A 21572-nucleotide genomic window follows, 5' to 3' on the forward strand; every position below is an offset into this window, starting at 1 on the left:
AAGACTGAAAGAGAGAAGAGAGAGGGGGAGAGGGAGAAAGAGTGATGAGGGTGCAGTGGTGCTGAACCAAGACTGAACCGGGACTACACAAGTGCTCAAGACTCTCCCGGAGCCGGTGTGTGCGCTCGTGCCGTGACGCGCTGGTGACGTGCGCAGGTCTTTGGTCCGGGGCTCCTCGCGCTCCCAGCAGTCAGCGCGAGACGCGGAGGACAGCGGACAGAGCGCGAGGACAGGATTGTCTCCGCAAAATGAGCTCCGGGACGCGCCCAGGACGCCACAGCGGCACGGAGCGGCCGTACTGAGTGGGGCGCGCGGTGCCACGGGACAGAAGACACGAGACGCAAGAGGATGAGGCGAGAGGCGTGGAGCGCGCCAGAGGCGGGAAATAATGAAGTGGAGCACGAAAGGCGCGTGCGCGGTGCTGTCCAGCGCACTGCTGTTCGCGTGCGCGCTCAGCGAGGTGGTGGTGGGACTCCGCTGCGTGTCCCTGGGCTCCGCGGTGAAGACGCAGTTCCGCCTGAGCGGCGCGGCGGGCGCGTTCTACTCGGGGCTGCTCGTGGGCGGCGGACAGGTGCTTCTGGGGCTCGCGCTGCTCTGCTGCTCCGCACGGGCGCCTGGCTGCAGGAACCTCGCGCTCCTCGCGGTGGTGGTGTTGTTGTTGGGGATCCTCACCGCGTTTTCTGGAGCGGTGCTAGACGGAGACGCGGCGACGCTGGTGCAACGCAAATACTCGCACTTCTGCTTCCACGTGGGACTGGAGAACCCGGCGTGTGCGCGCTTGCGGGAGTACCAACGCAGCCTCGTGCTGTCCACGGTGCTGAGCGCGCTGCAGTGCGTCCTGGGGCTGCTCAACCTGCTCGTGATAAAGCGCTATAAAGCCGCACAGTTCTCCAGGCGGCAACTGGCGCAGCGACTGGCACAGCAGAGCGCGCACGTGGCGTTGTTCGCGGAGGAACGGGACGCGTGCGCGGAGCTGCCGCACGTGTCCTACATCAACCTGGCCGTAACCGTCCTCGAGGAGCCACCTGGCGCGGAGACCACGCGCAGCGCGCACCCGTCCAGAGAGCTGCCCGGATATGCACCCGCGGACCACTACAGCCTCCCTTTCTCCATAGCGCCCCTCAGTGACTTGCCGCCGGCTTACGAGGACATCTTCCCCGCTCCAGGGGGCGTGGCTTCACAGCAGGAAGCCCTGTGCGCAGGCGCAGCTCCGCGACGCGCGGGGCACGTGCAGAGACACAGAGACACTTTATAATAAACAATGGATTAAAAGTGATTCTTTATGAGGTCCTAACCTTAAACGGATTAAACCTTTCTTTTAGGGGCAGCTCTGAGCGGATTCGTCCTGCGTCCTATTGGCTGTAAATGAAAGGACTTTTTCTGGAGTTTATTTTTTTTCACACGGGGGCAGCACCGTGGATTTAGCCCCATTGATCAGAACCAGGACCTAGTCTGGACTAAACTGGACAAAAGCTGGACTAAAGTTTGACTATAGCTGGACTAAAGCCGCACTAACCCAGGACTTTCCAAACTCCTGCACAAGTCCAGGATCATAACTCGTTTAGTGATTGTCTTTGGACTCTGATTAAATAAAAGGTTTTGGGAGATTCTCACACAAACGGATCTACTGTGTCAGTTTGTTTAAGTGGTACAGTAAATTAAGCATATGCCCCCAAACCGCAGGGTCCGTGATTAGAATCTGCATTGAAAACTAAAGATCAGGCTCACCAATCCAGGAATAAAACTCCAATTCTGGATGTTTCTTTCAACCTCAGCCTTGGTCTTTGCTGTTTAGTCTGGTGCAGGAGTGGGCTTTAAAAACACAGAGGAGCTTCATGGATGGCACCTGCTCATGTACACCAGTGGGGAGGCAAGATTACTGAAACATGAATAACACAAAACACAACTCCAGGGATGTTTCTGAGGAGGACACAACATTAATTAACCACTGGATTTAAATAGTGCCTTTCAAGACACCCAAAGTGCTTTACAGTGCGTTACTCATTCACTCCACACTTGGTGGTGGCAAGATATTATTCTAGCCACAGCTGCCCTAGGGCAGACTGACAATCTGTACCATTGGCCCCTCCCACCACCAACACCACAATACTAGGCCATATGGGTGAAGTGTCTTGCCAAAGGACACTATTTTTTGCCACTCCACTGTGTCACCTGATGGTCCCAGCATGGCTCCCATCTAAGTACTAACCACATCTGGCCTTGCTTAGCTTCAGAGATCAGATGAGATCAGGCTTTGACATTTCATCACATTAGAACAGGGTTACAGAGAGGAAAGACAGTTTAGCAGACTACGTAAGGTCCAAGGAAATGTGTCCTCTGCATTTGACCCATCCTTCAGTGTCCGGGTTAAACCTGCATTTGACCCACCCTTTAGTGTCTCTGGGTTAAACCTGCATTTGACCCACCCTTAAGTGTCTCTGGGTTAAACCTGTCAGGAACAGTGACACCCATGTCCAGATCTTGAGGAAGTCTAGATCAGGTCTACCTTAGTTGGAGGATTCTACCTATTGTGCATGTTTTGGGTTATGTGTGTAGGAGCAGTAAAGTTGATGACCACCACGACATGAGTAGTAACATGAAGTTAAAATGAGAGTTGAAAGGATTGTCGTCAGGACTTTGGCTGGACCCTACTCAGATCTAAGCATGAGGCTGGACTGCAGTAAGTTTCTGGCTGAGCTCCAGAGGTTCAAAGTAAAACAAGTTGATGCTTTAAATAAAATAGAACAAAGTGTCCAGAGGGAGACACATCCAGAAGATTTATGAACCTTAAGCTGCTGCATCAGTCAGATATGCACCGCAGCACATTGGCTAGCCGGTGAGCACTTTTACCCTTCTACCTCAAAGCAAGAAGGTTCTTGGTTCAACTCCCAGACCCTGTGTGGCTTTTCTCCGGCCACTCCAGTTTCCCCCATCAACCCAAAACATGCACAATCGATCAAATCCTCCAGCTAAGGTAGTTCCAAACAAGAATATCTCAGAACCTAGAAATGGGTTCCTCTACTCCTGAGGTGTAACTCAGAGACACCAAAGGATGGGTCAAATGCAGGTTTAACCCAGAGACACTGAAAGATGTTTTCCCCAATGACCTGTGCCTCTCTGTTAAAGTATCTCTGGAATAATGCGGTTCTGCTCTTCCAAAATAAAAAAAAATACAAAACAGAACAGATGAGCTACAGGATGCGATGAATATTTTTAGAGGGAGAATTCCAAAAACCAGAGGGACAAAAACAGCAATGTCACTAGAGCCGGCAGCTGTACAGACCTGTTTGGATCCTCACCCGTGGGGAACTTAAAGAACTGCAAACTTCTTGCAGTACTTGTAGTAGTTCTGCTTTAGTACTGGTCCAGTCCTGGTTCAAACCTGGTTTAGTCCTGACTTAGACCTTGTGTGGACCTGGTTTGGACCTTGTTTAGATCCAATTTAGTCTTGATTTAAACCCGGTTTAGTCCTGTTATGCATCTTTTGAAAACAGTGAAGGACAAAAACACTTATGAAAATCAATATTATCTAAAAGCTTCCTTTGGCTTTGAGTCAGAGAGAGAGGGGTAGAAGAGGGAGAGGGAGAACTGCAGTGAAATAGAGGGGTGGGGGAGTGAGAGTTAGTGGGAGAGAAAGAGATAAAGAGGGTGACAGAAGGGGAAGAAAGAGAGAAATGAAAGAGAGAGGGAGAAAGGGGAGGGGGCTCTTTGGAGTTCTAAAAAAGACATTCACATAATTCTCCTACACCACCAATTTCACTTGATCAAGAATCTAACCCACACCTCCTTACTGAGAGGAAAGAGGGTAACCACTGCCACAGAAACACAGGCAGGAGATGCACACTCCACTCAGACACATTCGCGATTCAGTGATGGATCTGTCCTGGATTGGGATCGCATTGTGAGTTACGACTTGGGACTTTAAGTCCAGTTTGTGCTGAGTGGATAAAACATCTCCATCATCAGGAGCTAGATCTTATCTGAGACTCTGTCTTGACCAGGACCAGGCTCAGATCAACAGACATCACTGGTAAATGTTTTTTCTGTCTTGTTGGGTGCCAAGCACTTTGCCACATCTCCATTCACACTTTGTACAAAGAGACTGGAGGAGGGGCAGGGGAAGTGTTTTGCTGACTGACACTACAGCAGTGTACAAAGAGGCTGGGATCAAACCCACAGCCTTTGAGTTGGATGAATGCTCTAACACTGAAAAGAGGTTGGAGGACTCCTCATACCTACTTTGGGTTGTCCCAGTTCAGACCTGATTTAGTCCTGGGTTAGTTCTGATTTGTCCTGGTATCCATGGGTTTCAGATTCCTGTTATAGGCAGCATTTTTTAACTTCCCATTCAAAAGATACATTTTTTAAAAATTGTCAATTGCTATAGTAACGTTCTGGTTCAGGCCTGTTCAGACCTGGCAGACCTGGTTCAGGCCTGGTTCAGACTGGGTTTAGACCAGGTGTTCCTGATGAGTGTGTGACAGGTTTCAAACTCTGGGACAACAGAAAAGGTGAGGGGGGCAGGATCAGAGCAGGGCTGTTTGATTGACAGCTCTGCCACACAATCAAAAGCTTTGGACTTAGAAGCTCGGTCTTTGGTTTTCTGAGGTTTGGGTGACATTGTGGTGAGATTTTGGTGACACCATGACAGGAAGTGAAATGTTAAACACATTTACGGTTCTGCTACAGCAGAGCAAAAATAAACATGATGAGGAGGAGAGGAGGAGGAGGAGAGAAGGAGGATGAGGAGAAGAGGAGAGGATGAGGACAGGAAGGAGGAAAAACAGAGGAGAGGTGGAGGAGAAGGAGAACAGGATGAAGAGCTGCTTGTTTCACTCGTCTCATTGACAACACACAAACTGAAACATCACTTTGTTTCAAAATAAGGTTTAATATCTGAACAAGACCTTATAAGTGACAGAAAATAGGAGGTGAAAGAGAATAAAAACCTAATCTCCCCAGAACCACCACAGGATTTAAGATGCAAAATATGAACAAAATTATGTAAAGTTTTTGTTTAAAATCTGTCCATCAAAATTGTTTGGTTTAGTCTTGGTTTAGTCCTGGTTCAGTCCTGGTTCCATCCTGGTTCAGTCCAGGCTTAGTCCTGGTTCAGACCTGGTTCAATCCTGGTTCAGTCCAGGCTTAGTCCTAGTTCAGACCTGGTTCAGTCCTGGTTGAGTCCTGATCTGGTCTCGGAGACGCTGTACACCAGCACTGTCCAGGCGGTCAGGAGCAGGTGCAGAGACTCGTAGAGGAGTTTTGGGGAGAAGACGCTCCAGATGAACAGATGATACCTCAGAGCGGTGATGAGGACAATGAAGAGCGAGCAGGGGAGGGAGCGAAGCATCGCCAGTGTATAGGAGGAGTGAGAGAGAGCTGCCGGAGACCTGAGTGAGATAGAGAGGTCAGAGAGAGAGAAGAGGAGACAGAGGAGGAGAGGAGACAGAGGAGAGCAGGAGGGAAGGTAAGAAAAAGGAGAAACTTCACATTGTCTCATAGATCTCATTGTAACGGTCTCACATCAAGTTTTCTGAATGAGAAAGTCCAGGTCATGTGACATAAGCAGACTGATAAAAACACTATTTGACTTTCTGGAATTTGAACTGAATTATTAATATTATTATTGTAACCGCCACCTTAATGTGGTGGAGGGGTTTGAGTACCCAAATGATCCTGGGAGCTATGTTGTCAGGGCCCCATGCCCCTGGTAGGGTCACCCATGCCAAACAGGTCCAGGGGGATGGGTCAGACTAAGAGCAGTTCAGAAACCCTTTATGATGAGTGCACGACCAAGGTTAGCTACGTCGCCCAGACGAGCGTCACCGGGACCCTACACTGGAGCCAGGCCTGGGGTGGGTGATCGAGAGTGAGTGCCTGATGGCCGGGCCCCGTGGGGAAAGGCCAGGCTCCACCAGGCTCAGCCCGAAGGACCGACGTGGTAGCGTCCTCACGTGGACCCACCACCCGCGATAGGATCCGTAAGGGGCCGGTGCAGAGAGATCTGGGCGGCAGTCGAAAGCAGGGGCCTCAACGACCAGATCTCCAGACATGGAGACTGGCTCTGGGGACATGGAATGTCACCTTGCTGGGAGGGAAGGAGCCTGAGCTTGTGTGGGTGGTTGAGTGCTACCGACTAGATATAGTTGGCCTCATCTCCGCGCACAGCTTGAGCTCTGGAACCCAACTCCTTGACGGGCTGCACTCTCCACTTCTCTGGCGTTGCCCGCGGGGAGAGGTGGCGGTCTGGTGTGGGCTTGCTCACTGCCCCACAGCTCAGCCGCCACGTGTTGGAGTTTACCCCGGTGAACGAGAGGGTCGCCTCCCTGCACCTTCGGGTCGGGGACAGGTCTCTCACTGTTGTGTCGGCCTACGGGTTGAACAGCAGTGCAGAGTACCCAGCCTTCTTGGAGTCCCAGGGATGGATACTACACAGTGCACCGACCGGGGACTCCATTGTTCAGGAAGAACTGCCTCCCTGATCTGAACCCGAGCTGTGTTTTGTTATTGGACTTCTGTGCTAGCCACAGTTTGTAACAAACACCATGTTCGAGCACAAGGGTGTCCATCGGTGCACGTGGCACCAGGACACCTTAGGTTGGAGGTCGATGATTAACTTTGTTGTCGTGTCATCTGATCTCCCGCCGTGTGTCTTGGACACTCGGGTGAAGAGAGGGGCAGAGCTGTCACCCAATCACCTGCTTGTGAGTTGGATCCGCTGGCGGAGGAGGAAGCCGTATAGACCTGGCAGGCCCAAGTGTATCATGAGGGTTTGCTGGGAACATCTGGTGGAGCCCTCTGTCAGGGGGGTCTTCAACTCACACCTCCAGGAGAGCTTCTCCCTGATCCTGGGGAGGCTGGGGACATGGACTCCGAGTGGGCCATGTTCTCCACCTCTATTGTCAATGCGGCTGCTCGTAGCTGTGGTCGTAAGGTCTGCGGTGCTCGTCATGGCGGCAACCCCCGAACCCAGTGGTGGACACCGGAAGTAAAGGATGCTGTCAGGCTGACGAAGGAGACCTATTGAGTCCTTCCAAGGAGGAAATCAGAGACTGGGGACCCAGAGGTGATCTCGTCCATCACCCCGGTTGAAGTCATTTCTGCTCTTCAGAAACAGGTATATTTTAAATTCTAATTACGTAAATTTCACTGGACACATTCTAAAATGAAAGCATCTTTGTGATTTCCAGGATTTTACATTTGAATCTGCACTTTTATGAGTTTGGATGCAGATTTGGATTATAATTTTAAAAAGTGTTAAACTCAGTGATGGTTCAAGTTTTGGCCAACTCAGACTTGGTTCCAAAGGTTAAAACCTCATTTATTTTTCCCTCACTACAAATCCACTGACAATGCAAAACTGAACTTGAAGTGATCAAACGGATTTTGCAATTTCAAAAGTTTGATTTGTTTCCCTTTCATTTAAAGTCATGGTCCTCCCTTTTCCTTCATTGTTATGCTCATTCAGATCAGGGTTAGAAACATTTTTTATACGAAGGCAGTGGCAGAGTGGTTAGCAATCTCAAAACGCTGTCCCCTATGCCTTTCTACTGTCTTTGTGTCTCTCCTTTTACTTCTCTCTTCCTCTCTCTTTTCACTCCCCCTCTCCTTTCCTCTCATACAGGAGCCAATATGATTTGTGGGACCTCATCACTCTAGGGTTGCTGGTTCGATTCTCTGTTCCCTGCCTTATGTCTGTTTCCAGTTTTTGAATGTTTTGGCACAGAAAACCTCTGCAGTCTGCTCCATGGTGATTGAAATATGAAACAGTACAATCCTAGTATGGTCCTGGTCTGGTCCTGGTCTAGTTCAGTTCCCTGGTCAGACAGAACCCCACAGGAGAGGCCAGCGTAGTTCTGGTCTTGATTCAGTTCTGGTCCTGTTGTAGTCTGGATATAGTCCTGGTCTTGCACCTGCTGTAGCTGAGGTAGCAGAGCAGTTTGGCCAGTTCTGGTTCAGTCCTGGTCCTGGTCTATACCAGTTTTAGTCCTGGTCTTGGACTTGCTGTAGCTGAGGTAACAGAGCAGGTGCACCCCCCCACAGCAGAGGTCTGGTGGAGGTCTAGTGTAGTCCTGGTCTAGTCCTGGTCTTGTACCTGCTGTAGCTGAGGTAGCAGAGCAGGTGCGCCCCCCAGAGGAGAGGCCCTGCGTAGGTGCTCAGAGCGGTCAGAATCACGGCTGGACCCTCCAGATACCGGTCCAAACCCACAAAGCCCACAGAGATGTCCACTGTCCCGATGTTGTTCGAGTTACCCTGAAACAACAGCAGCAGAGTGGTTATTCTTACACGTTTGGGTTTCGTGACCAATGTTCCCTCTAATTTTTCACCAGTCTGAGCAAACACACAAACTCCCTGAGCGTCCCATGGACCACTGTGAGCGACATCAGACGTGTGCACTGTGGTCATGCTGCATCGCATCCATCCAAGTTAAATGGTTTATTAAAAGATTCAAATTACCGCATTTACATTTCTGTTATTAAGACTTTTAATTAAGTGCTTTAGCCACTTATACAATGAAAATGACAAAAATCTTGCTCATGACCTGTGTAGTATGTTAATGCTATTGGAAGTATAAAAATGAAAATGGCTTTGACAATAAATCTGCAACCAAATCAATTTCTTCTCCTCCTTCAGCCATTGTGGGTTGAAAAAACAACTATGAAATCAACACAACTATATTTCTGTTCGTGCAGCTCGCTACAGATGCAGTTTGCTAGCTCCGGCTAGTACGCTCTCTGACTAGCCGATCAAAGGTTGTGAATATGCTGACGTTACCATATGCCTGCTAGAGGGCCTTGGTGTCGCCAACTCAAAATTCGATTGGTTGAAGCAATAGATTCATCGACACTTATTTTTTACTAGAGGGCCCGCAGAACTGATCGTGAGGCCTCCAGGCAGATTTCTTTGACGTTGACCCTGCCTGGCAACAAATGGTGGCTGAAATGTGATTGGTTAAATGCTTTAATATGAAAATACATGTCTGGAAGCAGCGCAACCAGGGTAAAAGCTATGAAGGGAAGGAGAGACCATTTGGAATTATTTCATCATAAGTATTCATGGACAAAATATAATTAACATCAGTCTGTGATTCAGATATATTTTTTTAGGCCAGCAGAGAAGGCCTTGCAGGCTCTGACGGCCCACTACTGATAATGTGTGTTTGTATATAAAATATATTCAAAACAAGTGGTATGGGTCACAATAAATATATATTTACAAACAACACACTGCAAACAGTGAATGAGGGGGGATTCCGGGTCCGAGATGCCTCTAGTTTAACTTGTACAAACTTCCACATTGTCCTTGGTCGCGTACTTCCTTTGTTTCGTCCGTTTCGTCATGTTTAAAACGCAAAACTGCTGCAAAACAGTGCGTAAAATGACGCAATTACGAGCGTGTAATTTTATGCGCGGATCTTTGCCCGAGGGCGGGCCGTCGGAACGTTCAGGGGTTAAACACTTAGCTGATATGACCGACGTGGAGTGAAAACTCGCTAATGATTCTAAAACTCTGGTAGCAGCCCATGAGGATGCCTGTCAATGACGTGGATAAGCTGCGCAAACACGTATGTGAATCACATAATTGGCTTGTCCCCGGTCATACTCACTGACTCACATTGAAAAATAGCACAGAATGAATTGTTGTGTGTTTATTTTATTTTCAACTCCAGTTCGATTTTTTTGTGCGCAGCACAGATTTTCTGTGCGCGGAGACCGTGTCAGCAGTGCGCAATTGCGCACGCGCGCAGCTTGGAGGGAACAGTGTTCGTGACATGTGCATAGAATCCCTCTAGTTTAACGTGAGGTGGAGGACTGATCAGAATTCTCAGGTGGATTTTGATTTTTAATATTACAGATTTGTTGATCTGTTTTATGGTTAATATCTCTGTAAATACTGGGCCTATCCACATAAAATAAAAACTGGCACAAAGTTCAATGCATTCTCAGTATAAACAATGCATTCTCAGTATAAACAAACAAAAGTTAAATGATTTTTTTCACAATAGCTTCAGAAAGTAGTGCCATTATTGAACCCCAAAGACATGATGTGACTGAGATAAGATTAAGATTAATATGAAAATACATTCTTGGCGCCTATCCCAAACAAATAATGATAAGGTTATATAGGCCCCTGCCTTTAGCATGCAGCGCTTTGTAGTGTGTCTGAGTGGTGTGTTTTTACAGTGGAAAATGTGTAAACAAATGTTATCCTGCTCAGTTTGAATCAAAGAACTTTATTTGTGCTTCAGGGACAAACAAACAGAGAAAGGACAGAGAGTTTCAGCTGTAAAGACTGTAAAGACAGGGAAGAAAAAAACAAGTAACAGTACAGGATGAAAAGAGGAGAGATAGGGGAAGAGGTAAGAGAGGGAAGAGGAAAGGTGAATAAAGAGAAAGTGGAGAGGGAGAGAGATAAAAGGGGAGAAAGAGAGGGAAGAGGATGAAGAGGGAGAGGGGAGAGAAAAATGGGGAAATGAGAAAATGAAGAGAGGGGGGTGTAGAGAAAGAGGAAAGGGTAGGAGGATAAATGAGGAGAAGGAATGGAGAGGGAGAAAGAAAAAGGAGAGGAGAGAGGAGAAAGGGAAGAGAGAGAGGAGAGAAAGGTAAGAGATATCAGAAAAGAAAACGAGATAGAGACAAATCAAAGGGATCAGAGCAGAAGCAGGTGGTTAATATATTGACTGGCTCCAGAGACCATGACCTGGACTAAGACCTGGACTAAGACCTGGACAAAGACCTGGACCAAGACCGCACCAAGATTTGTTCCTGGTCTGAACTAAGACAGGGAACAAAACCTGGACCAACACGTGGACCAAGACCTGGACAAAGACCTGGACCTAAACCTGGACCGAGTCTGGCCTAGATCTGGACTATAGTCTCAGTATTAGATCTGTATACTCAATTTGGCTTAGTCCTGGTTTAGTCCAGGCATATTCTGGTGTAGTTCTGGTTTGTTCTATTACTGGTTTAGGTCTGGATCAGTCTTGGTTTATTTTATTTTGATGTATTTAACCTTTATTTGCAGAAGAACCTCATTGAGACTTAGTGTTAAATAAGTCTCGAGTGAGTCCTGGTTTAGTACTGGTTTAGACCTCCATCTAGGACCCTCTCTGGACCTAAACCTGGATTAAACTAGGTCCAGGTTAGAGTCAATTGGTCACATTTGAGCAGATTACATTAGAAGCATGTCAGGCACTTTTGCATCTAGGTCTGGACCTACAGAGACCCAAAGACCAGAACGAGAATGAGCCGAGACCAAAAATCAGATTGAGATTGAGTCAATATCAAAGACCAGATCGAGACTGAGCAGAGACCAAAGATCAGACCAAGACTGAGATCAGACCAAGACTGAGCCAAGACCAAAGACCAAACTGAGACCGAGCCAAGACAAAAATCTAGAACGAGCCAAGACCAAAGACCAGACTGTGACTGAGCCAAGACCAAGGCGAGGTAATGAGGCGAGAGAGCAAGGAAGAGGCAGCCATTTTGTAAGCCCTTAGGAGGAAATGTGTTTAGTGATTTATGATTTTGTGTTACAACAAAACTACAACAGAATGAAGTATGTTAAAGCTGTACTCTCTAACTTTTCACCCTTAAGGTGAAGAATATTGGGCAAGTATAATGACACCTACACACTAGCAGAGGGCGCACTGAGGAGGAAAACAGTTCAAACAAGGCTAAAAACAATAGCTGCTGCTGCTGAGATTAGACCTTATTATACCCATTTACTGTTCAACAATGTAACACATATCTACTGTACATGTGCTAAGGTGACTATCATATACTTTAAAGGTTAGGCCAAAATCAGAAGATATAGTTTCGCTCAGGGAGGACTTGAATGACGTGGACCACAGTTTATAAAAGAGTAGCAAAATAGTTCTTTATTGGCCGGAAAACCACTTTGAATACCAACAACTGAATTTGTTCAGCTATGACTAAGTTAATATTTTCTCTATGTATCAAAACCCAGTAAACTCAACCTGGTATTTACCTTTCAACAACCTCAGTTGGAACAACAACATTAATGAATTTACAACTCTCAAAAACTCAAAGTACAAGAAAAAAATAGAAAATATTTCGAAGTGCAAATGAAAAAAAAATGAAAATGTTTCTTCAAAGTACAAATGAAATAATGGGCCCAAAATAATAAGTGTAAACACAGTCCAATAAAGTCCAAAAAAACAAATCAAGTGCTAATTTCAGTCAGTGTCCAAAATTAGTTTTCTTCTTTATTCATTACTGTCCATCTACCCGGGTAGTGTGATTTTATCTTATCTGTATAATGTATAGATGCGTTTTCTCCCAGATGCACGATGAGCTGTTCCGACGTCACACCCTCCACGCATGCAAGCCGGTCTCCCGCTCCACGGTCCTCAGACTTGGCTCTGGCTCGCCATCAGAATCGACTCATACTCAAAAAAAACAACCGGAGTTTTTCTTCGATAAAAAAAACACAACAACATGGCAACGTCCGGTCCAAAAACCTCCTCGTGGGTTTGGATAGTTCACCAGATCAATAACTCAAAAGAAAATACAAGTGTCAACCACTTTGTCTGTAGTTTTTCACATTTGCAAGCTCTCTCCTCGGCTAGTGTGTCTGTTCTCATCGGCATCAGTAAAAAAACATGTAGGGGGATCTAGAGGCTACCTGTGTCAGCGGCACTTGAGGATGTAGAATACACACCCTACTGGTGAAATAAAGGCACTACATGTACAAAACTCATTCAGACTGCATAGTTCAACAAGGTTAACTAGAAATATTGGGGATTACACTGTGTGTGTAACTAAAGGGTGTTACAACAATATGATGGATTTTTTAAGATTCTTATAGTCCTAACTGTTTTTTTTATCAAAGATCTAATGAACCTGTTCAAATTATTATAGATCGAATCATATTTTTGGGGCTCAGTGTTTTTTGCTTGTGAACTAAGTGTGTGTGTGGCGTTACCAACAGTGTTTGGCTCCAGCCAAATGAAGCCAATCGAGGCTAGCAGTTATAGCGGCAAATTTGGGGTTGAATTCCATATTTAGAATTTTGACTGTGTGTACCATAGCATCTTCCAGCCCAAACTGCTGATTTGGCAGGGGATGGGCACTTAGCAATGCTGTCAATTAAACCTGTTGCTAACGCTAGCAGGAGTGACCTTGGGGAAAGAAAGCATCAGATTTGTCTGTTATTAATGTCTCTAATCTTAATTTACAGGCAAAATAGTGAAATAAGGTCACCAGACCAAAATTAGGAGCCTGACAGCAGAAGTTACAGAGAGAGGGGCGACATTTTTCAATGGCTACAGATCAGGTTTGTCTTTTTATCTTGCTTTAAAGGATTGTGTCAGTGAATTAAAGAAGTTTCAATACTCAAGTTTATGGTAATATTTTCTGAAGCAATGTATCGCACATCACATCACAGGTCTAATGTACTTATTTATTCAACGCCCTCCTAAAACAATAACTAAATCCTAAATAATTTCCACATTTTTCAAGAAACACAAAAAACTGTACCAACTGAAAATTAAAACATTTGATCATGTTTTCAAACAAAAAGACAATACTAATAGATGAGAAATGGTTTAATTTAAATATTAAACAAAGATAAGTAAACATAAAATTCATTTTTTCTGTGATGATTTTATTTGTTAAGAGCGAAATACACTGCCTGGCCAAAAAGAAGTCGCCACCTGGATTTAACTAAGTAAATAGGTACAAGCCTCCAGTTGGTCAGGTCTAGGTTCAGCAACAGTCTGTGCTCATAGAATGAGGTCAGGTCTGACTACCTGAATATACTGAATGACGAGGTTATTCCATCAATGATTTTTTTTTTCCCTGATGGCATGGGCATATTTCAAGATGACAATGCCAGGTTTCATCGGGTTCAAATTGTGAAAGAGTGGCTCAGGGAGCATGAGACATCATTTTCACACATGGATTGTCCACCACAGAGTCAAGACCTTAACCCCATTGAGAATCTTTGGGATGTGCTGGAGAAGGCTTTGTGCAGCAGTCAGACTCTACCATCATCAATGCAAGATCTTGGGGAAAAACTAATGCAACACTGGATGGAAAAAAATCTTGTGACATTGCAGAAGCTTATTAAAACACAGTGAATGCATGCTGTAATCAAAGCTAAAGGCGGTCCAACAAAATATTACAGTGTGTGGCCTTTTTTATGGTGATTTTTTTTTTGGCCAGGCAGTGTACTATAAAAACCTACATGATCCTGTGTGAAAAAGTAATTACCTCCGTTGTTGAATGGTGAGGTGCCTGTGATTAATCATATTATTGCGGAAAGCTGAGTTCAATTTCATAGCCAGGCCTGATTGCTGCCAAAAATTTCAAATCAACACATCACTTAAATAGGATCTGACAAGGTGAAGTAGGCCATATTGAACCCGATATTGACATGCCGCGATCCAAAAAAATTCAGGAACAGAAAAGAATAAAAGTAATTTACATGTCTTAGTCTAGAAAAGTTTACAAAGTCATTTCTAAATCTTTGGGACTCCAGCGAACCACGGTGAGAGCCATTATCCACAAATGAAAGCATGGTATAGTGGTGAACCTTCCCAGGAGTGGCCGACCTACAAAAATTACCCCAAGAGCACAGCAACAACTGATCCAAGTGGTCACAAAGGAAACCAGAACAAAATCTATAAGAAAGAGACTAGGCAAAAATGGCATGCAGGGCAGAGTTGCAAGGCAAAAGCTTGCAACTGGGTTCTGCAGCTTGGGTTCTGCAGCAGAACAATGATCCAAGCACACCAGCAAGTCCACTTCTGAATAGCTTAAAAAAAACAAAAGAAAATAAGGGTTTTGGAGTGGAATAGTCAAAGTCCAGCCCTAACCCCAGTAGAGATGCTGTGGCATGACCTTAAAAAGGCGGTTCCTGCTTGGAAACCCTCCAATGTGGCTGATTTAAAATAATTCTGCAAAGAAGAGTGAGCCAAATTTCCTCCACAGCGATGTGAATGACTCATTGCCAGTTAACCCAAATGCTTGACTGCAGTTGTTGCTGCTAAGGATGGTTTAGGGGACAATTACTTTTTCACATGGGCCATGTAGGTTCAGATGCATTTTTTTCCTTAATAAATAAAATCGGCACTTAAAACTGCATTATGTGTTTACTTGTGAGTTATCTTTGTCTAATATATAAGTTTGCTTGATCTGGAAAGGCTATGAGTGACAAAGGTGCAGAAAAAGTAAGTGAATTGGTAAGGGGGCAAACACTTTTTCACTGTAGTTACGTAACAAATTTCTCCCAAAAGTAACTGCTGAACAATATACACTCACCTAAAGGATTATTAGGAACACCTGTTCAATTTCTCCTTAATGCAATTATCTAATCAACCAATCACATGGCAGTTGCTTCAATGCATTTAGGAGTGTGGTCCTGGTCAAGACAATCTCCTGAACTCCAAACTGACAGAATGGGAAAGAAAGGTGATTTAAGCAATTTTGAGTGTGGCATGGTTGTTGGTGCCAGACGGGCCGGTCTGAGTATTTCACAATCTGCCCAGTTACTGGGATTTTCATGCACAACCATTTCTAGGGTTTACAAAGAATGGTGTGAAAAGGGAAAAACATCCAGTATGTGGCAGTCCTGTGGGCGAAAATGCCTTGTTGATGCTAGAGGTCAGAGGAGAATGGGCTAAGTGATTCAAGCTGACAGAAGAGCAATGTTGACTGACATAACCACTCGTTACAACCGAGGAATGCAGCAAAGCATTTGTGAATCCACAACACGCACAACCTTGAGGCGGATGGGCTACAACAGCAGAAGACCCCACCAGGTACCACTCATCTCCACTACAAATGGGAAAAAGAGGCTACAATTTGCACAAGCTCACCAAAATTGGACAGTTGAAGACTGGACAAATGTTGCCTGGTCTGATGAGTCTCGATTTCTGTTGTGACATTCAAATGGTAGAGTCAGAATTTGGCGTAAACAGAATGAGAACATGGATCCATCATGCCTTGTTACCACTGTGCAGGCTGGTGGTAGTGGTGTAATGGTGTGGGGGATGTTTTCTTGGCACACTTTAGGTCCCTTAGTGCCAATTGGGCATTGTTTAAATGCCACGGGCTACCTGAACATTGTTTCTGACCATGTCCATCCCTTCATGACCACTATGTACCCATCCTCTGATGGCTACTTCCAGCAGGATAATGCACCATGTCATAAAGCTCGAATTATTTCAAATTGGTTTCTTGAACATGACAATGAGTTCACTGTACTACAATGGCCCCCACAGTCACCAGATCTCAACCCGATAGAGTTGAGTCTTTGGGATGTGGTGGAACGGGAGCTTCGTGCCCTGGATGTGCATCCCACAAATCTCCATCAACCGCAAGATGCTATCCTATCAATATGGGCCAACATTTCTAAAGAATGCTTTCAGCACCTTGTTGAATCAATGCCACGTAGAATTACGGCAGTTCTGAAGGCGAAAGGGGGTCAAACACCGTATTAGTATGGTGTTCCTAATAATCCTTCAGGTGAGTGTATATTCATTCAGACTTTCTGAGCAAACTACAACCAGTAAAGAGTTTTATTAAATGTCCAACCAACAGTTTACAACTCATACCAGGATATCTGCTGAACACATATTTGGAAGCCCATATCTGACCCAGCAATTTCTTCAGTGTTTGTGCCAATATGCGATACCAGTATTGGATCAGTGCATCTCTAATTTTAGGAGGGTGAGGATATACTGTACAGCGGAAGGGCGCCAGGACGAAGAGGCGATGAACTGTGAAATACGTGTCAGTCACTATTAATAATTTCTTATGTGATCATTAAAATTAAATTTGTTACAGTATTTCTAAAAGATGTTATTTTTATTTAAAGTGCAGTATAGTATTTGGTTTCGTTCTATAATACTGTGCTTATTTTTTTAAATCTACGAAGGTTTGAACTTTGAGAGTGTTTAAACAAGACAAAAATGTGAGAAAATGTTAATGCCTGAGAAAAGTGTATAAAGTGTGTGGTGAGAGGTTTTACAGCCTTAAAATATATATAATAATTATAAAAAATAAAGCTTTCTACTTTGCGGATTTCGCCTATTGCAGGTTATTTTCGGAATATAACCTCCATAATACATGAGGGACCACTGTAGTAGCAAATGTGACCATTTCACTCAAGACTGTTTGCAAATATCTCAAGATCCGTTCGACTGAGGGGGTTAAATTTTGTTCCAGAGGTGGAAGGTCTCACAGAGCTCTGATCATGTAAAACAAAAAAAATTACATAGGCCATTATTTTAGGAGGGCGTTGGACTGTAATTTGAGCTGAGCAAGACTGGTGAAAGTGTCTGGACTTTAAATGCCTATATCACGTTCTGATCTATGTTGTAATGTTGTTTCCTCATCACAAACATACCTGGAATTGTGTTTTGTTTCATTCACACATGTTTAACATGGCTAAGCTCTGCAGCATCACTGCAACGTGTTGAGTTTGAAACGACAGAAACGAGACACAACCATCTGGAAGAGGAATGAAGCGTGAAAACAAGAACCTCTGAGACCCTCCTCTAATCAGTGAGAGACACATTTACACTTACCCAAAGTTGAAAGACACAAATGGATTTAAATATAAAAAATAACTAATAATGCGTCAACTTCACCCGCTGTTTCTCTTGAGTGTGTTTAGTCCTGATTAAGACCTGGTTTAGTTTGGGTTTAGTCTTGGTTATGACCCAGTTTTAATTCTGGATCAGTAATGGTGTTGTCAGTTTAATTTGGGTTTAGAACTGTAGTCATGGTTCAGTCCAGGTGTAGTCCTGGTTTAGACCTGGTTTAGTCCTGATCTAGTCCTGGTCTAAGCCTAGTTTAGTTTTTGTCCTGGTTTAGTACTTGTTTAATCCTGGTTTAGTCCTTACTCCTGGTCTATTCCTGGTTTAGTTTTGGTCTAAGACATCCTAATTCAGAAGCAGGGGACCAAATGTGAACCAGGATCATGCTCAGGAGTAACTAGCTGGAGGACTATTTTTGTGTGCATTTACCCAGACACAGGGACAACATGCAAACTCATGACCTTCTTGCTGTGAGGCGAAAGACCTACCCACTCTGCCACAGTGTTTCTCCCCCAAATGGTTCCAGTTAAAATGCCCTCTGCTTTTTTACAGCTCATTTGTGATGCTCCACAATCTGAGCCAAGACATGAGGACATGAACCCAAACAGGAGGCACTCAGGATCCCGGTAAGAGAGGAGGAGAGAGGGGGAAGAGGAGGACAGAGAAGGGGTGGGGCAGAGAGCAGGAGAGGAGAGAGGGAGGAGATTAGTGCGAGAGAGTAAAAGAAAGGAGGTAAGAGAGGGAGAGAGGACAGGGGGAGAGAGGGTGATGAGAGGACTGAGGGAGGACTGTGCAACACAGCCAAATGTATTATAAAAAAGACTAAACTGTCTACATAGGGAGCGAAAAGACTTGGTTCAGTCCAGGTTTAGTCCTGGTGTGGTCCTGGTGTAGACCTGGTGTTGTCCTGGTGTGGTCCTGGTGTGGTCCTGGTATGGTCCTGGTGTAGTCCTGGTGTAAGCCTGGTGTAAGCCTGGTGTAAGCCTGGTGTAAGCCTGGTGTAAGCCTGGTGTAAACCCAATGTAGTCGTGGTGTAGTCGTGGTGTAATCCTGATGTAGTCCTGGTGTAATCCTGGTGTAGTTGTGTTTCTTTGTTTTTAATCGCTGATTGATTTTTAATGTTTAAAAATAAAAACATTTGTAACTTTCTACAGGGTTTAAAAGTAAAGTTTGGTTTGTCAGAGAGTGACACATCTGCTCTTTACAGAAATAAAACGACTTTAATGACTTTCCTTTTGCATTTAAACAACACGATACACATGCATTTCATCTGAGAAGACACAACACTGAGAACTAAACCAAGACTAAATCAGGATTAAATCAGGTCTAGTGCACCACAGACTGTATAAAGAAGTAGACTAGGGCAGTGTGACGTGACTCATAGCGTGTAGCTCCAGCCAGATGAAGCTCATTGAGGCTATTAGTTATAGGGGCAAATTTGGAGCCGAGTTCTATATTTGGAATTCCTACCTTGGGTATCATAGCAACCAAAGAGCCAATTCGAAGTGGGGCTATTGAAGGTAACGCCACTTCCTGCCCACTGTTAGCCCCCGTGTTCCCTATGCTAAGTCATTCCCCCCTTCAGAGTGACATCACAACAGCTTGCCTCTCGCAAATGAAACTACTGTACATCACATTAGGTTTGTCAAGTTGTATTGTATTTTTTGTAACATGTTTTTGTACATTTATGAAAAATTGTGGTGTGAGAGTGATGTAGGCTTGTGGGCAGAGCCTTGTACATGATTGTACTGCTAAGATCACTAAAATACTCCAACATACATGAATGATGTCTAAAACCTCTTCAGGCATGTTTTTGATGAGTAGGGGTGCGCAAAGATATCGAAATATTGAAATATCAATATATTGTATTGTTTAATTTAATGATACTGTATCGATATTGTTGGCGGCTGTATCGATATTCTTTTTGTATATTTGGTGTCACAGCACTATTGTGTGGCTTGTTCAGAGGAAAGAAACTTGTTTATGCAGAGCATTTGACATTTAATTCTGTTTTGATAATTAAAATAGATGTATTTCTTATTAGCTTTGCACAGATAGTGGTTTAACAAAAACATTTAGCATAACAGTTGTGTTTTAGTCCATATGTTGTGATCCTTCAGAACTGTTAAACTGCACATGTCTCTGTGTACATGTAAGAGTGGAGCATGTGTAAGATCTGTATGAATAATACTGATCAGTGGAACAGTCTGATGTGTTCTTCTAGTTAGCAAAATGCACTAAACAAAATGAACTTTATGTTACATTCATCTTCAGTAAACGAAAGATAAATGCACCATTAATGTTTATTTTTTGTGAAAATGGGGCTGATCATTAAGGGTCACAAAAGCCTATGTTTTTCACTGAATCATATTGAATTGATTTTAAATATATACCGTAGTGTATTGTATTGAATTGAAAAAGTACTGTATCGACATATGTATCGCGGTCTATGTATCGTGGTATGTATCTTAATGATACCCAGGCTTATTGATGAGGGAACAACATAATATGTTAGAAAGCTTCAAAAGCTTCAATTTTGCAAAACCCTATAGATCCATGACTCCAGCCGCCACTCTGTAATAGCGCCCTCTCTATCTGTCTGTTAAAGTGACGGTGTCAAAGTAACAGTCACTGTAAAGCTCAGGTCCAAGCTGAAAGTGAATAAAACATGAGCTCCAGTCCAGTTTAGTCAGCACAAAGTTTAGAGTCTAGAGGTTAAAGTTTATGAACTGATACATTTGGGACAGTCACAGAGTCAGACAAGAAACTTTAGCATCAGGCTCACAATTTTCACTTTTTTAAATACAAAATATTAAAGTCCCTGTACCTGATTTTCCCTATGTATTTGAGCAAAATGTGTATTTTGTTCAAATACATGGGGATACATGTGCATATTGTATAAGCAGTTCTTGAGGTCAAAATAAGTCTGCTGTGTCATGTCTGCATCTAATTATAGAGCGTTTTATCATTTGATCATCTGGAAGAGTGTGTTAGCATGCTAGTCAGCTTTACCATCATATCAAAACTCCACTCTGGTCTCTGAGAGTTGTAAAGTTGTAAGGTCCTGGGCTGACGTGATGGCCATTTTGCTCTATGGACTTTAAATGTTTTATTCTAACATATTGTGTACGCTATTGGTATGACTCTTTCATCATGTTACGCTGTGGATCTCATAATGTGTTTGTGGAACTGTAAATCTACAAAAGTGTGAATACTGCAGTAATAAAAGTTTGTTTACTACAGAATATTTTCATAACAGCAGAGTCTGGAGCCATCACAGGTGAATACCAATGCAGAGTGGAGATTTGTGAGCACAAGTTTGTGCTCTCTCTCTCCCTCTCTCTCTCTGATGCTCTCCCTCACTCTCCATCGCTCTCCTCTCTCTCTGCCTCTCTCAGCTGATGTCATCAACATTCCCTGGGGGAGTCACTGTAACTGAGGGAACTGCTCTGTTGGAAGCTCTATTACTAAAAGTTAGATTTTAATCTGAGCTTTATTTTAACACATCTTAACCATAAACACTTGACTTAGCTGGAACTACAACAGGTGAGCTGATTTGTGCTGTTAGACCCTCAGCTGTTTGTGCTGTTAGACCCCTCTAAAATAACATTACACTCACAAGCTAGCTAGCATTAGCCAAAAGTTTTCAGTAAGTCAGTCTCCTAAGTCAAACCTTATAGTTGAAAATCACACACCTAAACCATGAACACTCATATTGATCACAGGCTTGAAAATGTGTTGCTTTAATCTATTTTATATTTTTTACTTGAGTTTTCAGACAAATTTTTGACTGCATTTGCTAATGTATGCATTCTGTCAGATTCAGATTCTAGACTGTGATGATGTCATACTCAGACAAGAGACAGTTTTCCCTATAGATTACATTCTACTTTGAACTTGATCATTTCTATTAATGATTAGACCCAAGAACTCACTATACTACAACACAAATCTGAATTTTAACAATATTCATTTTAGTTTTTTCTGTATTAAGTAATGTTGG

At 44.0% G+C, this 21572-nt stretch overlaps 2 protein-coding genes across 2 annotated transcripts in view; one reads left to right on the forward strand and one right to left on the reverse strand.

The window, feature by feature from the left end:
- Nucleotides 1-206: 206 nt before the first annotated feature.
- On the forward strand, nucleotides 207-1256 carry LOC117377294 (transmembrane protein 271-like). The gene has a single exon (XM_033973676.2). The coding sequence runs from the start codon at nucleotides 389-391 to the stop codon at nucleotides 1253-1255; it is 867 nt and encodes a 288-aa protein (XP_033829567.1). The 5' UTR covers nucleotides 207-388; the 3' UTR covers nucleotide 1256.
- Nucleotides 1257-4878: 3622 nt separating this feature from the next.
- Nucleotides 4879-21572, reverse strand: part of pigg (phosphatidylinositol glycan anchor biosynthesis class G) — a 130038-nt gene continuing 113344 nt past the window's right edge. The window contains exons 13-14 of the mRNA XM_055224874.1: nucleotides 8096-8253; nucleotides 4879-5390 (exon numbers count right to left, since the gene is read on the reverse strand). Coding sequence (XP_055080849.1) covers nucleotides 5168-5390; nucleotides 8096-8253 — 381 coding nt within the window. The 3' untranslated portion in view covers nucleotides 4879-5167. The remainder of the gene's footprint in view (nucleotides 5391-8095; nucleotides 8254-21572) is intronic.

Source organism: Periophthalmus magnuspinnatus, chromosome 10 (assembly GCF_009829125.3).
Source record: "Periophthalmus magnuspinnatus isolate fPerMag1 chromosome 10, fPerMag1.2.pri, whole genome shotgun sequence".
NCBI lineage: Eukaryota > Metazoa > Chordata > Actinopteri > Gobiiformes > Gobiidae > Periophthalmus > Periophthalmus magnuspinnatus.